The sequence below is a fragment of the Colias eurytheme genome, chromosome 5 (assembly GCF_061535395.1).
Source record: "Colias eurytheme isolate Ceu_HAF_F1 chromosome 5, ilColEury1 Martin Lab GWU primary, whole genome shotgun sequence".
Taxonomy (NCBI): domain Eukaryota; kingdom Metazoa; phylum Arthropoda; class Insecta; order Lepidoptera; family Pieridae; genus Colias; species Colias eurytheme.
The window spans coordinates 1003664-1020572 of NC_142984.1; the positions used below are offsets into that span (position 1 = coordinate 1003664).

General features: G+C 33.2%; 1 protein-coding gene across 1 annotated transcript; it reads right to left on the reverse strand.

Annotated features, from left to right (window-relative positions):
* Window positions 1–995: 995 nt before the first annotated feature.
* LOC149908247 (uncharacterized) lies at window positions 996–2645 on the reverse strand. Its single transcript, XM_090101638.1, has 4 exons — window positions 2529–2645; window positions 2145–2266; window positions 1713–1841; window positions 996–1208 (listed from the first exon to the last, which is right to left on the reverse strand). Exons 1-4 carry the CDS (start codon window positions 2643–2645, stop codon window positions 1013–1015), a joined length of 564 nt encoding a protein of 187 aa, XP_089957764.1. The 3' UTR covers window positions 996–1012.
* Window positions 2646–16909: the final 14264 nt, after the last annotated feature.

Sequence of the window (16909 nt, forward strand, 5' to 3'; positions counted from 1 at the left end):
AAACTTTATTTTGCGGCTCTATATTTGCTTACACTCTTACAGGTAGATATTGTTATTGAAAAACACTTCTTTTTATATTGAACTAGTATTCCGCCCGCGGCTTCGCCCGCAAATACTTAAACCTCTCTCTCGAATCACTCTATCTATTAAAAATCCGCATCAGAATACGTCGCGCAGTTTTAAAGTTTTAAGCATACAAAAGGACATAGGGACACCGGACAGAGAAAGCGACTTTGTTTTAAATACTGCCTAGGTATGTAGTGATTCAATGCTTCCAAGATGAACTTATGCAAATACAATGCATGCGGATAACAACTATTTATTTAGGTACTTACCTATTACCTAATTATTGTTATAAAAACCTTAAATAATACAAAATCACAAAAACTACGGAATCAAGTACCTATTCCTATAATATTATCTCGAAAGCGATATCAAACTAGGTACTTATTAAAAATAGCTGCGCATAAATCACCAATCAATTATATTTAAATAGGTACTTCTGTTAATCTATTATCTACCCACTTGAGAACAAACGAGTCCCTTATTAGTTTGTGTAAGTGCTTGGGTTAATTTGTTTTATTTATACTTTACTGGGTAGTGGATACGGGTTCTCAGTTACAATGTTATAATGTAGTTATTTAAAGCCTGGTAGAGAACTGAGAAATGCTCTTTCTTGGGAGCTCTTCCTTGAATAACATAAACTTATTCTAAACTTAGCAGGCTTTATCGTTGGTACCTACCTACAATAATTAATATTACTTATGGAAAATAACTTAGATCATGCTTTCAGCAATAGCAGCTTTCAAATTAATTATAAGTAGGGACATATTTGAAAATTCTCGCCTAATTAATCAAATAAGAATCAAATAGATAAAATGTGAATAGCACAGCGAAATATTAACACGTTATTCGAATAGGTACCTACTTAGTTAGCCAAAAGAAAAAATCAGCAGATTTCAAAAACTGTAATTCACTATAATTATGCTATAATATAATTTATAACGTACATTTATCCAATAAGAGACGCTTGGTACATCGAAAGGATCAGAAAGCCAACAGCATATACCACTAAAATGATGTCCATGGCCGTTGCAAAGATTTCCCTTGAGGCTTGGTTGCGAGCTAACCTTTGGATGTGGCATCTCACTCGGCTACAAGCTCGTCCAACTTGCACTACGAGTAACTCTGCTGTGTTTAATATTGCACTGTAAACGGAATAAGTAATAAACAATAAACAGTAAACTATCGAAAATTAATAACAGTGGATCTGAAAAAAGTGTAAAATAGCTGGTAAGAAAATAAATTTTGAAATTTGAATTCCGTGTTCTTCGTTCAAAAATGATTTTTTTTTTTGGTAATTTGAAGTTATTTTCTGAGTGTTTTATTTTTATTTTGTATTATTAATTTAATTTAATGTATAATAGACATTTATAGTTTAACAATAAATTAATAATTATTTAATTTTATCTAAAATTTATAATTCACCACGGATTCTTACGATTTATAAAAGCGCCATCTAGTATGTATTAATACGCACTACATTTTATTCAAGCGCCATCTATACAACAACACAAAATTTACGGTAGCTGAACACACAACGGATTCATATAATGTTTTCAAAATAAGATAACAGATGGCGCTGTAATCAAACTGTTTCAAGTTTTCACTTCAAATCGATAGATGGCAGTAAACTATATTTTCATACAAACCTCGGCGTGCATCTCCAATAGGAATTATTTGCGCTGAATAACGGGAGAAGCAAGGCAGCAATGTACCAGAAGCTTGAACTTAGCCTGGAATCCCGGGATGTGAGAGTTGATCTTTGTATGACAGGCGGCCTGTATAGAAGGAAAAGGATAAGTAGGTAAGGTAAGTAATCAATAATTGTAAACTTTTTGTGATTGGAATGAATGGGAATAATTTATTTTTATCACTGATAGTGTAGATGAGTGTGATTCAAAAATTAACAGGTAAATAACATCACACAAAAATCGCAAATGCTCAATTTACTCGATTTGGCGAAAAAAATAGTATTTTCTTTTATCATGAATAGCTATACTCGTATTCCGTATAAAGTATAAGCAGAACTCGAATATATTTATAAATACTTAGAGTATTTATTACAATAGTATTAATACAACCTGCGGTTTTGAATCCCATTCACATTAGAATCTGCTGAGCCCCTGATCCACCGGTCAACCTCTCTACTGAGGTGACTGTCGTCACGTGCCAAAACATATGATGAAGAATTTGTGACCATGCTCTGGAAAAGCTTTTCCTTTCAATTCGTTGTGGTAAAAGAAATCTGTTGAACTACTTAATATCTACTTTGAAGAGGATAGAATTGATTTGTTTGCAATAGATAAACCAATTTTTTAACCGATCTCAATAATTATTCTTTCTCCAGCAGAAGGCACAGGCTATATTTTTATGATGAGGAAGAGTGACCTGTATGCTTCGTTATTCCTATCAATAAAAGCTAAGGTAATAGTTCATTCCATAATATTGGTTTAAAAATGTCTGACCTCTGATTCCTGCAATGTTTGCCGGGTGTCCAAATCATTTGGGTTATTGTATGAACGCCGTTCAATTATAGAACGGTCTAAAGAATTTTCTAAATACTCTTTTGCGATATCGGCCATTTTGTAGTAGGAAGTCGTAACTGTGTGATAAAAGTAGCTTCAAATAAATATTTAAAATTACTAAAAGCATGTACATTGCAGATTGCTTAGAGAGCACTTTTACAAAGTCACCAAATGTGATAACACAAGTTCAATACCCACCTCGCTCAATAGATTTATTATTATGTTCGTAACTTTTTATCCTAAAATATTAGGTATCCGTAACAATTAGGTACTAGCTCTTTACTCTACATACCTATTTATGTATTTGTTGTTCCCTAACTCATGCCAAAGTAGAATGGCAAGGTTAGGAAATGATTATTTCTGAAGATTTACATTATTGCGGGAATATTTGAAATACGGTTTTTTGAAGAAATTATAAATCCAATGTGACGGCATGTCAAGCTAATGTTGTTTATGAATAAGAATATATATTTTACATAGAGGTTATATATATAAATAAATAAGTGAAAAATTATATTAGCTTAGGAAAAAAATTTTTTGCATCGATTGAGCTTATATTTTTTAGACACGATAATAATTATTATACTCGTATAAACGTATTGCACTTGTAAAACTCGTATATCAATTTTAATTATGATTAACAATGCAATCACGGATGCAATAATATATACCATAGTTGCAAAAATCATTACTTTGACCACGTGTAGAGCCAAATTATTAATTTCTCCGACCACATTGAACAACAGTCACACTTGACCGATTCTAATTAAATTATACACATGTCTACACCTATAATTAATTTGTTTAATTCAGTAGCGCGTGAATTTAAAATACTTTTTTATCTATGCCTATGTCATTGTGTGGTCTGTGCGGGGCTATTGGCGCGCTCGCAGGAGACCTTTGTTCGAATTGACGTCCATTTGAATTTAGAATTTCAGACTTCCCGCCGTTTCTTTATTCGCGGGTTCACAGATAAAAAATTCTTTTTATTGTCATTTGATATAGAAACTTTTTGCGGCCTCTTTGAAATTGGTAAATTAGTTAATTTGAAAACAAGGAATTATTCAAAATGGTGCGGCAAAAAATGGAGAAGATTAATGATTGTGGCTTTCAATGACATCGTAATACAAAATATTGTAGGGATGGAACTAGAAATAGAGATTAGGTATTCCCTGAGACTTGGGATCAAAATTTGTAACATTTTCTACAAGTGTATAGTATAGGTATGTGTTTAAATCGTTTAACTTATTTCTTATTATTATATTATTTCAAATGAATAAAAATAAACGTTTTCGCATTGAACTATAAAAATAAACAACCAAAATTGCAAAAAATCTCAGCATTTCGGCGTAATTTTGTATGATCACTTCAATAAAATATAATGATAATTTTCACACAATGACTGCAATGCTACTGTTGATGACTTAATCTGGATATCCTGTTATGTTGATCACAGGCAATCTAGATTATAGTAATGACACCTCGTTTGGGATTTAAAATTGGTGGGAAAGGGTAATAATGAAAACCTTGAATATTTTGTGGTTTAGAAATTAGTTTGAGCTCTTATGCCGGGTCCAGACTGGTGAAACGTAACATGCAATATAACATGCAATGAAAGAATTCACCGTCCACATTGCTGCAATGTATCATGAAAGGTAACACACTTTGTAACAATTTCTCATAGTTTGGACGTCTTGCGCGCGCGAATTGTGCATTACACGCGCATGCTACGAGCATTACAAGCCGCGCGCGGAGCGATCCGAAATTTGTCGGTTTTTCGACGAACACAAAGGGGAGTTCGAGGAACACGAATACGGGAGGTTCGTAGTGAATGCGCGTTATGAGCGCGCTATGCGTCCACACCAGCAGCGAACATGCAATGAAAGGCAGAATGTTACATTGCATGTTACGTTTCACCAGTCTGGACCCGGCATTATTTCGAATATTTTATTCAGAATATTATGTCACTTATTTTTTCGAATACTTTTTTTCGATATTGATCTTTTTTGACATGATTTTAAAAGATCAACTATGGAGCTTCTTGCCGGTACTTCTGTATAGATATTGCTTTCCGGATCGGTGGTAAATGTTAAAAATATGTTAGGACGATTCAAAAGTGCTTCTAGAAGAAGACTAATTGAATAAATAAATGTTTGAGTTTGTTAATTAATAAGTAATTAATATACGAAGCTATCAATATTCAATAGGATAACCTCTATTAAAAGCATATCTACTAATGTTTTCGAAAAAATGTTTTTGGATGCACATTCCCAATCAATTATTGATTGGGCGTGCAAAATCGAAAGTTCATGGAAAGCATTGCGAATCGATCAATATTTTTTCGACTTGCAACACTTTTTTGTTAAATTGTTAGCCGCCACTGGCCACACCGCGGGACACCGCTACCGTGAAGGCGGGAGTTTGCAATTTTTTTTCCATTTTGATATAGGTTACAAATAATATCACGAGAGACAAGCTGTCATGATGGAATTTAATTTTTTTGCAAGTTTCCGCGAACTTTCTAATTTTTGTACTCGATCTATTGTTTTTTTTTCAATTTCGATAAATTTATTAGTTGAATTATAAAACTAGAATAACATAATATTTTAACGATTTCTTAATAAAAGAGAGATTCTAAGATACCAAAATCGTCGCCTGAATCCATGACGTGACGATATTACCATGACGTAACCCTGAAATTTTACTTGATTATAGAAAACTGATAATTGGATTGTTCACTACACCACCACCCCATTTATAGGTAACTGTAGACCCTTACATGATTATTCTACTAGTCTGAATTTTTATATTTAAATTTCTATTTGACTTTCTTTAACTTTTAATTAAACAAAAACACCAGCAAATCTCAACTCACTTGTTTATTTGATGTGTATAAAAAATAAATCGGCCATATGTTGACCGAATAGTATCAACCCTTTATTTACCGGCGCGATCGTTTAGACCCCTATTATAATATTTAATGCTAAACAAACAAGGGATTTTTCTAAATGACTTCATTGTTGGTCCACTAATCGACTAAATGGGAACATTAAATGGCGGTGTGCTTTAACCGGGACTGGAACTGGAAATGTGTTTTAAGTTTCAAGGATTGCTATGGACTGGACCGATTTACTTCAAGTGTAGACAATGACAACACCAAGGCAGATAAATTTTGCGATCGATTTTAGATGAAAGGTACATCTTTACTAACTACGAATATTTATATTTATTATTTACACTAGCTGTTGCCCGCGACTTCGTCCGCGATTCGGTCGTTTTTCGTCATTCGTCGTTTAAAAAAATACGTGTCACTTTATTTTTGAATGTTCTTAATTGTCTCTTATAAAATTTAACTACATTAAAATTGAATACTCTGATAAGAAAATCTTAAAATCATCGAAAATCATAGACATCGAATATCTGAGGAAAACATGAATGAATGTGATTTAAATTCTACATTTCTTAGTAATTAAAATAATAATCTAAATTAAATGTAGATTAACAGTTTGAGCGCACCATTATAGAATATGTACCTAAGTAATAAATTACGTTAGTTTACATAGTAACTTTACTAAAAACACGATGACTTTCTTTCGCGCTCGGTACCACAAACTAAACATGTTTGTGGTACGTGGCCCGCGTCACTTTACCCCCCACGAGTTCCCCTCCGTTGCTATGCGAAAATACATTCGTCGCCCTACTGTAGGAAAAATTGTAATACTGTGGCCTGGGCGTTATAACACGCTCAGGGAATTCCTGAGTGCTGATAGACTTCCGTCTATCGGCATTTATACCAATTTTATATTAATATCACCATCTTGAGGAAAAGCTTCTAATGTCGATTTAAAACGCATATATACGGATTAACCTGATGAATTAACATGTTCTAAAATTGTGAAATGAGTTCAGTTTTAAATTCGAGAAATATTGATTTCTTGTATTCGATTATTCGTCGTAGTCGAATACAAAATATATTTAAAGAAACTTAGGTTGGCCTTCAGGCAAAAGGGATCCTATCAAATGATAAACTTGACCTTGTATCTTAAAAGTAAGAATGATAGGAGCATCTGATAATTGTTGAGCACCAAAGGATCATTTAAAACGCAATACTATAAGAGCTAATATTGTCTAAGAACTGTTTAGATTGCACATGTTCCTCTAAAACTTAAAAGTAGTGATTTCAAAGGTTCCGGCGTATCTTCAAACGAAAGCCGACTCCTTACTCCACTTTAAAGCATTACAAAAAGAACATACTACGTTAATATCGCCTATACAGAAGATGATCTGTAATCAATTGTGAGGTTATAAGCAAACCCACTTTTATATTATTTTGTCGGACCACACCACCGAATTTGTAGATTGATCTTCTATGTTTACCTCTAAGTCATTAAGACTATGTCGAAATCTGTCTGCAGTAAGACGGGCCTCTCGCTATTCGTCCGTTTAAAGAGACCAATAGTTTCAATTCTTAATCTTTCATTAAACAAACTTATTAATCGTTCTTGTCTCAAATAATGGTTAATATTCGCGTCCCTACTCTAGTTTATGCTCATGTTCATCTTCGAGAGATCGAATAATATTATGGTGCACCCTATTATTTGTCAAACGGTCTTCATATTGAGTAAAAGTTTCAGAATTCTCGAGATAAAATATGGATCGTGATCAGCTGTGAGACGTAATTCCCTCTCAGTGAGGGTTTCGGTCTCACGGGATAGTACAATATGCCATTTGCGATCAGCTGTGAGACGTTATATATACCCTCTCAGTGAAGGTTTCGGTCTCACAGGATAGTACATGCCGTTCGTGGTCAGCTGTGAGCCGCAATTCTCGTTGTGAAGCGGTTTCAGGTTCGGCATAACACATGTTGTTTTCGGTCAATAGTAAGCCTCTTATCTCTAAAGATCCTTGAGAACTCTTATTTCTCATTTTCTTAACTTTGCTCGAATTTCGATATATAAAGATTTTTTAGGTGGCACTGATGCGGGTGAATAAAAATTAAGTTAAAACGGACTAAGAGTGTTATAATCTCAATCATCATCATCAATACATATAATAAAATTGTGGAAAAGTGATGTCTGTACAATTAAAATATGTAGAAAAAAATTAGCAGGTGTTATTATTATCGAGAAATCGAGAGAAACCATTTTTTTCTCTTAAAAGCTCCCTCCTCCCACTTCCCGAACTCCGATTGACCGTAATTTATTTTTCCTTACATTTTTATCATATCCTTTTCTAATGGGTTTCATCCTACTGCGATTTTTTTTTGTTTCAAAAATTATCTACCCTGGTGTATAGGTAAATTTTCCACATAAAATGTCCTTTAAATTATGTCGTATTATATTTTTAACCCCCGACGCAAAAAGACTGGTGTTACCTATGTGTTTGACCGCTATGTATTTCTGTGTGTGTGTGTGTGTCTGTCTATGGCACCGTAGCTGGCTAACAGGTAAACCGAATTAGATGCGGTTTTTTTTGTTAGGCAGAATATTTTCCGACGCTGGTTCTTAGATAAAGTGTATCAAAATTGGTTCATCCACTTATTATACCTACATAGGGGTAAAAGTGGGAATGAAAAAAATGAAAGTTATAATTTATTTTTAAAGATCGTCGGGAAGTTTATGAAATTATTTATTCCTTTTCTATACACTTTTCTTCGTCTAAACGGTTTAGTTACGTGCTCTCTCTCTATTCAGCCTTTAGTTACGTGCGTGAGTCAGGAAAGATCTAATTTGGATTTGTTTCTGGATTTGATAAAAACTGAGTATCGATTAAGCTGATCAGTGGCTACTGGCTACACCATAGATTGTTAAAAACATCCGTTTAAGAAAGGAAGGAAATAGAATTTGCTCCTCTCCCCCCCCCTGGTTCCTAAAAAATAATATGACATAATTTAAAATAAATTTTACGTAGAATTAGTTAGGCATTTCTTTTTTGATTTTCGATATTATATACTAATCATAATTTTTAATTACAATATGTAGTAACTATTTGGTATAGGTTAGGCATTTCATTTCTTGATTTTCTTTAATAATTTGGTACGTAAGTTTTTTAGCTCAGTTTAGTAAGAAATTTTAATAACAATTCTTTTAATTATTTATGGTAGTACAACAGTACAGTATGGTTGTGCGTATTTACTCAATAATTGTATGTTAAGTAGTAATTCAGCATGGGCGTAGCCACGGTGGGGCTGGGTGGGGCGCTTACCCTGGCTTTGATCTGGTAGGTACTAATTGTGAAGGGGAGTGGGCGTGGGCGTGGGATTGGGACTGAACGTGGCATATGGCGTGGGAGTGCGAGTGGGCGCGGGAGTGGGAGCATGAAAATAAAAATGATTATTTATTGCTGCCCCACCCTGAGCCCATGGTCATAGGTCCCATAGTCACTATTCGACGCGAACGAAGTCGCGGGGACAGCTAGTAGACAAATATAATCAGAAAGCTTTGAACTCCTAAGCTCAACCATAAAAGATAGACATTTATGATGTCGGGAGATATTTTTTATATAATATGGAGATTTCTTTCATACTTGATTTCTGTGTAGCTTTAACCATTAAGATACACGCATTAAGAACGCACACGCGACGAAAGCTTAAAAATGGAGTTGCTGCTCTGCTCACGAATATGAAAAATAATTGTACCAAGTTTCGTTTAAATCCGTCGAGTAGTTTTTGTTTCTATAACGGTTATACAGACAGACAGACGGACAAACATTTTTGACGTCGATGTCGATCTCTAATCACCTCGTGATAGTTATTTAGGAAATATATTTCATGTGCAGAATTGAACTCTACAGATTTAATATAAGTAGGTATACATATATTTAGATTCCAATTTCCATGTAACGTTAAATTCGACTATACAATAACTAACAGACAACGCAGGTTACTCTCGTTTCCGTAAGTTGAGGCGGCTACATATTCGGTCCTAATAACATGACTTTTTGTGAACGAAACGACAGCGCGGTTTAATTCGATGGCAACACCATCAGAAAAAAGGAAATATTTTTAACTTTGAAAAAATATTATGATTTACACTATTAATACTATTTTAACATTAACACAAAATATAAGACTGTGAGTGTGTAAAAATAAATCCAGCTAGTTTCACATCACACTTATGTTTATAATTAGGTATACGACATGAAAATATATTAATTACCAAGCAATAATCATACAGATAAATACTAAACAAAAGTATTAACAGTCAAAGTATATTTTTACTAACAACATGTAAATGATGAAGGAATAATAATTATCAACGAACCAACCTTTTTGTATTAGAGTCCCGCCTCGTGATCGAATTATTAAAACACGAAGATTTTTAAAAATGTAACCAATCAACACAATCAATATTAATAATGGTGTCTAGTTTGACTTAAAATAATATACATCTACCCTCACTTTTAAAAATGTAGTATATTCACACGAATTATATAAGCGCACCTTATAGGGAAGGGAAGATTTATTATGGGTTAAAGAGTTAAATAAATAAATAACATAATTATATTTAAATTATTAATTTTTAACATTGTGTTCAGTAGTGTTAACATGTAAATTGATTTGATTTTTACGAAATCTCATAGATGGCGCTGAATCAAATTTGTCTTTATAGTACTAAGATTCATTAAACAGTTTCTCTGCCCAAATTACGTAAATGACGTAGTTTTTATAGTGTAAAGCTAGATAATAGCATGGCTTACTCAAAAACAACATTTAAACATGAGTCTTTAGATTGTACGCTGTCGTAGTACACGGAATACGTAAGAAAAGTAAAGGTTCACAGCTCCTCCCCCGGAGGTGATAGCATGATAATATGTTTAAAAAAACCTCACACGACCTGTTAGTAATATTCATGCAAAATTTGAAGTCAATCTATGCAGTACTTTTCGAGATTAGCTCGGACAAACATACAGACAAACAGACAAACAGACAAACAGACAAACAGACAAACAGACAAAAATTCTAAAAACTATATTTTTGGCTTCTATATCGATTATAGATCATGGATTATGTATTCTTTTAAAAAAATATTCAATGTACAGTTTTGACTTTCCTACGATTTTATTATATGTATAGATTATGTACAGTGCATTGGGAGAATTTCGGATGTCCCCACATCGGATGTGGAGTAATGTCGGAAAATTGTGAATACCACTCCCGAGCATCCTTTTATTGTGAGTATCGAGATGGTATGTATTGTTATTGTTAAAGGTAAATAACATACTTAAACAAAATACTTAATTGATAGCCATATATTTAAAAAAACATCAAATAATTATATAAATATTAGAAAGGTTAGACAGGCTATAGTTACTTCGCGCTCCAATTTATGTAAATTGTGTCGTTTAACCCTTTGAAGGCTTCTCGGCACTTTTGACCCTTATTATATTTTCGGAGAAATGTCGTAAACAGTATTTGGAGTTTACCTTACATTTATTTAAGACTAATGAAGGGATGAAAGTTAGTTATGATTAAATATTATTTTGTATTAATTGGCATGAGTTTTAGAGGGTTTTATCTGCCTTTAAGATAATAACAAGGCTTTTTAATTAATCAAAATGAAAATCAAGAAAAAGGTCATAATATGTAGGTGTGTATTACTTTTCTAAATATTTATAAAAAGAGCCTTTGAGTAGGTAGATAATTAGGAATAAAATTCTTATTCCCAAAGTATGAAATTAACACACAGCTAGCGGTCGTTATTATGAAATATATGAATGATTTTAAGATCAAACATGTATTTTTTCATACTGTATTTACTGTTATCTTCTCGTATTCAAATTTCAAACAATGCATAGCATTCTTTAATTTAAGAAAATACCTTACCATTATCAACTTGCATGTTCCTAATCAAATTGCTGTAATTTTAGCAACGGAAAATGTTCCTTTCCCAATACTTTCTACTTTCATCCCTTTCTTACTTTAATCTCGAATATCCAACCCCTTTCTTGTTCCAGCTTTCCCGTTCAGATTATCGTTTATTGTAATAATCCATATGTTATTTACAATATCCTGTTTAAATTCAAATTTAAACTTGAAATTCGCGTAAAGCCTACCCTCCCTTCCGGAGCACGTGGCTACAATTCTTTGCGTTTCAAAAAAATATATAAATAAATATAACTAATGAATGTTCTGTCTCTTTTTTGCAAGTGTGATACGTGGATGAGTGAGGGAGATGGTGACCACGCCAGTTGGTATGGCGTCTGCCATCACCATATGTTATTGAGGTTTCAAAATTACCCCTTGGTACGATTCTACCTTTTCTGCTCTATTCATTTGAATGACACGATCTTTTGTAATGTTGATTGGTAGTTTGATTTCTGTTAGTCTTCAAATTATGTTGGTAGTAGGTACCTACTCTATCTAGTACCCACTGATTGTCGTTACCTATAAACTTCCTTCTTGAAGTTGGATTCAATGACGGTGACAACTTTTGTCCGCGATAGAAGTGATGCTTTGAGGGACTCTCTCTACTTGCTTTTTATCAAGGAATCTAAGTAACCTATTCATTAGGTAAAGCATCAGCTATTTGCTAAATAAACCCTCAAGGACCCAGTAATTTTGGTCATCAATGAAACAGTCAAATATTTTTAACGTTTGTTTATCGAAAATCCTGCTAGTACCTAGAAGTTGTTTTTAGCTATTTTTCAGTCTTGATACAGTCATCTCTTAAATATTCAAGTCTTATTGAAACAATTGTTAGATTTAACGCATATTTTCACTTAAAGTTCACACATTTCAATAGAAGAAATGCCTAAGACATAGTGACATAAAGCCGTTTGTGAGAGAACTGCCAAGATCGGTTAACAGTACATAATGTAAACCTTATATTTTTCCTAGCTCTTAAGTCTTTCAACCAATCTAAAGGCTATACAGTTTACTTTCACTAATACCCCTTGAAAAAAGCATATGCGTTTAGTGTATACTTATTAACAAACAAAAACATCGCTCCCTCAGGTGCTCGGTTGTCAAAGAGATGCGCACGCGCCATATGTCGTCCCCTAAGTTACGTTTTTTTAACGCTATTCGTATGATCTATTTAAAAGTTTTTTTGTAGTGTCTAATAATTTTTATTTTATAGCAAATAAAATATGTATATATAATATGTAAATGAGTATGTACCTAAGTGTTAAAGTAAGAATAAATGAAAAGTGAGACTTCAACTATTTGATATACTGAAAATTACATAGGTACTGTTTTCAAAAGTTAAAAAATAGGACCCAGCTACAAATACACAAAGTTCCTAAATTAAATGAATATAGTAATACTTAGAACACTTGTATTTTGCAATAAAACAATGTTAAGTAATTTTTAACACCAAAAAACTTTTATGACGGTCAAAACATTTCACAGCAGCTAATCTTTTGCCCTCAAGCCAAAACAATAAAACAGTTGAGCGACAAAGCGTTTTTTTGCCAAATTTTTACGGCGTATTAAAGCAAATTAGTCACAAAAAGTGATATTTATTAGTTTCCTAAACAATAAATAGTACGAAGGATCTATATGTAACTACTGTGTGATGTCGTTAAGATAGTGAGCGGATGCTTCTAGCTGTATTTTGCGATTGAATTCAGGATGTTTGATCTATTTTTATAATATAGATAGCAAAGGTATTTCTGTGATTGTTGCGAATTACCATCTAATTTCCCATATTAGTCCGTTTTCTTATGGGCATGCTTGTATGGAAAGGTATACATTTTTGAGTAAAGCAATGCCATTTGGTACGAATGTTGTACTCGTCCACCTAAGCCCAAATCGCCCGGTAGCCAGTCATTACTCCCCTGCAGGAGGGAGGGAGGGGGGGTTAAAAAACAGAGCGCCCGGCGCTCGGAAAAAAAATTCTGGCGGTTAAATTTGGACCTTTGAGTCGAGTTTGGTGTCGTTATCAGGTAACTAGATGATGCCCGATTCATTCTCCATACCAGATTTTTAGGCTTCCATAGCAAAATATGTCACAATCCTTAAAATAATAAACTTTTAGTAGTGACAAAATCCAAACAAACCAGTATAGTTTTATATTTTTGTATCAAACTTGGTTTATAAAAAATATTTTCTGAAAGGCCGTTTAATGCAGATTATAAAAACATTAACATGTAACATATATTCTATCATTTTAAATGTAAAAAAAATTATACAAAGTACAGAAACGTACGACAGCGCAGCGTAGGGGACGGACGGCTAAGAGACCCGAAAAAGAAGCAATACTAACAAAAAAAACAGCCAAGTGCGAGTCTGACTCACAAATCGTATGTTTCGTACTTATTTGTCACATACCATGTTAACTGGTCTGGTAGGACCTGGATATCTGATACTCACAAACTTTCGTCTTTATAATATTAGTGTGATTTTTAATCATCTTTAAATTATAAATGACGTCAGGTAACCTTATTAAAAATAAAGATATATAATAATAGAACGTTTTTATAGTAATAATAATGACAACCACCTCCACAATTACATAATTTGGTACATTTGAGCTGGCGTTTAAAACACTTCAATCTGGAACTGCAAGATTTCACGCACCGACATCTTATTAATTCAAAGCTTTTCTTTTCTTTTTATTTCAGACGGTCAAGGAATATTCAGATATTTTTTAGGCCCCCAAATATACACAGCCTGTAAAACTGCCCTTAATGTGTGTTGTTCAAGGGTAGATTCTATGGGTGGCAAATTTTCGATTTCCCTTCTTTTTATGTTAAAAATTGTTTGCGACCCTCATTTACTATCATAGCGTTGTATGATTTGAAAAACAAACATGTACTTATAATACTTATAAAAAATATAAGTTCTGGATAAGAATATCTTTAAAATATCGTGACTGTCCTTACCTATCATGCATTGTAATCACAAACTTTTCAATTTCACTGTCTGCATATTTCGTATGACATTCGTTTATATGCCTTCCATGTCTCAAATGCACGTGTACCCATAGTTATTTTAGACCTTCTAGCTTTAGAACACATGATATTCTGTACTAGCTATTTGTGTCGACTGTTCTTAACATTATTTTGGCTACTATATCACTATATCGTGTGTACCAAAGCTAGAAGGTCTAAAAGACTATGTATAAAAATGATGACACAGGATGAAATCATCAATACCTGCATGTAACACTGCTAGCTTCATGTTTAATTAATAATGGACTTATTAGTAGTTACATATTACTATGTAATGTGTTATGTAGTTTCATACAGGCTGAAATCAGTCTCATCATCATCTTTGTAAAATTAAATTGTACCTTAATATTGATATAATTTAAAAGAGCAAATAAAAAGTTTCTTGCTGGTTCGTCTCCATACATACTGCTTTCCGAATCGGTGATAAATGTTAAAAAAATGTTATGAGTTACGACGATTCAAAATTGCTTTTACAAGAACTTTAATTAAATAAATAAATGTTTAAGTTTGACTTTAGACTATTAATTTCTTGACAAATAATACTTAAGAAATGGTTTTCTTGTAACAGGTCCACAAAGAACACACGTTTTGCCCTTATTCCATTCTTTTACCAGATATTCCCCAAACTCCTATTTAAGGCAAGAAGCAAATAAAACTGCATTTCAGACATGGAAGGCATATCCTAAAGCCACACGAGGCCGAGGGTTTGAAGCACTTTACAGTGGCAAATATGCACACAGTGAAATTGAAAAGTTTGTGATTACAATGCATGATAGGTAAGGACAGTCACGATATTTTAAAGATATTCTTATCCAGAACTTATATTTTTTATAAGTATTATAAGTACATGTTTGTTTTTCAAATTATACAACGCTATGATAGTAAATGAGGGTCGCAAACAATTTTTAACATAAAAAGAAGGGAAATCGAAAATTTGCCACCCATAGAATCTACCCTTAAACAACACACCTTAAGGGCAGTTTTACAGGCTGTGTATATTTGGGGGCCTAAAAAATATCTGAATATTCCTTGTCCATCTGAAATAAAAAGAAAAGAAAAGCTTTGAATTAATAAGATGTCGGTGCGTGAAATCTTGCAGTTCCAGATTGAAGTGTTTTAAACGCCAGCTCAAATGTACCAAATTATGTAATTGTGGAGGTGGTTGTCATTATTATTACTACAAAAACGTTCTATTATTATATATCTTTATTTTTAATAAGGTTACCTGACGTCATTTATAATTTAAAGATGATTAAAAATCACACTAATATTATAAAGACGAAAGTTTGTGAGTATCAGATATCCAGGTCCTACCAGACCAGTTAACATGGTATGTGACAAATAAGTACGAAACATACGATTTGTGAGTCAGACTCGCACTTGGCTGTTTTTTTTGTTAGTATTGCTTCTTTTTCGGGTCTCTTAGCCGTCCGTCCCCTACGCTGCGCTGTCGTACGTTTCTGTACTTTGTATAATTTTTTTTACATTTAAAATGATAGAATATATGTTACATGTTAATGTTTTTGTAATCTGCATTAAACGGCCTTTCAGAAAATATTTTTTATAAACCAAGTTTGATACAAAAATATAAAACTATACTGGTTTGTTTGGATTTTGTCACTACTAAAAGTTTATTATTTTAAGGATTGTGACATATTTTGCTATGGAAGCCTAAAAATCTGGTATGGAGAATGAATCGGGCATCATCTAGTTACCTGATAACGACACCAAACTCGACTCAAATGTCCAAATTTAGCCGCCAGAATTTTTTTTCCGAGCGCCGGGCGCTCTGTTCTTTAACCCCCCCTCCCTCCCTCCTGCAGGGGAGTAATGACTGGCTACCGGGCGATTTGGGCTTAGGTGGACGAGTACAACATTCGTACCAAATGGCATTGCTTTACTCAAAAATGTATACCTTTTCCCATAAGAAAACGGACTATATCATTAAAAACACGTAAGTAACATATTATGTGTTTATTTTTTACCTTGGCTCAACACAAGCAAAGTCGGAATATGCACACATCTAGTTACATGCATGGTCTGTGTTCAGTTGAATACAGTCTATTAATTAGCTTTTCAGATATTTTATAATATTTATTTACTCTGTTTGTGTTCTTTTCCAGTTTTTCAATCATTTTTATGCAGATTCTTCTTTCTGCACTTATTTCATTTTTTTAACGATCGGAAATGATACGAAAATTTATTTCATTATTCACAGATACAAGATGCACGCAGCATAATATATCAAAATTCTACTCATTTTGATAAGTTCTACTTCCATATTGTTTATATTTTTTAAATCTATTGACCACCGTATAATTGTCTCTCCTCAAACTATATGGCTTTAGACTTCCGTTTTTATTATCACATTATCTCTTCGGAGAAGTGTTTAAAGAAACAATTAAAACAATACAAAACGAAAGCTT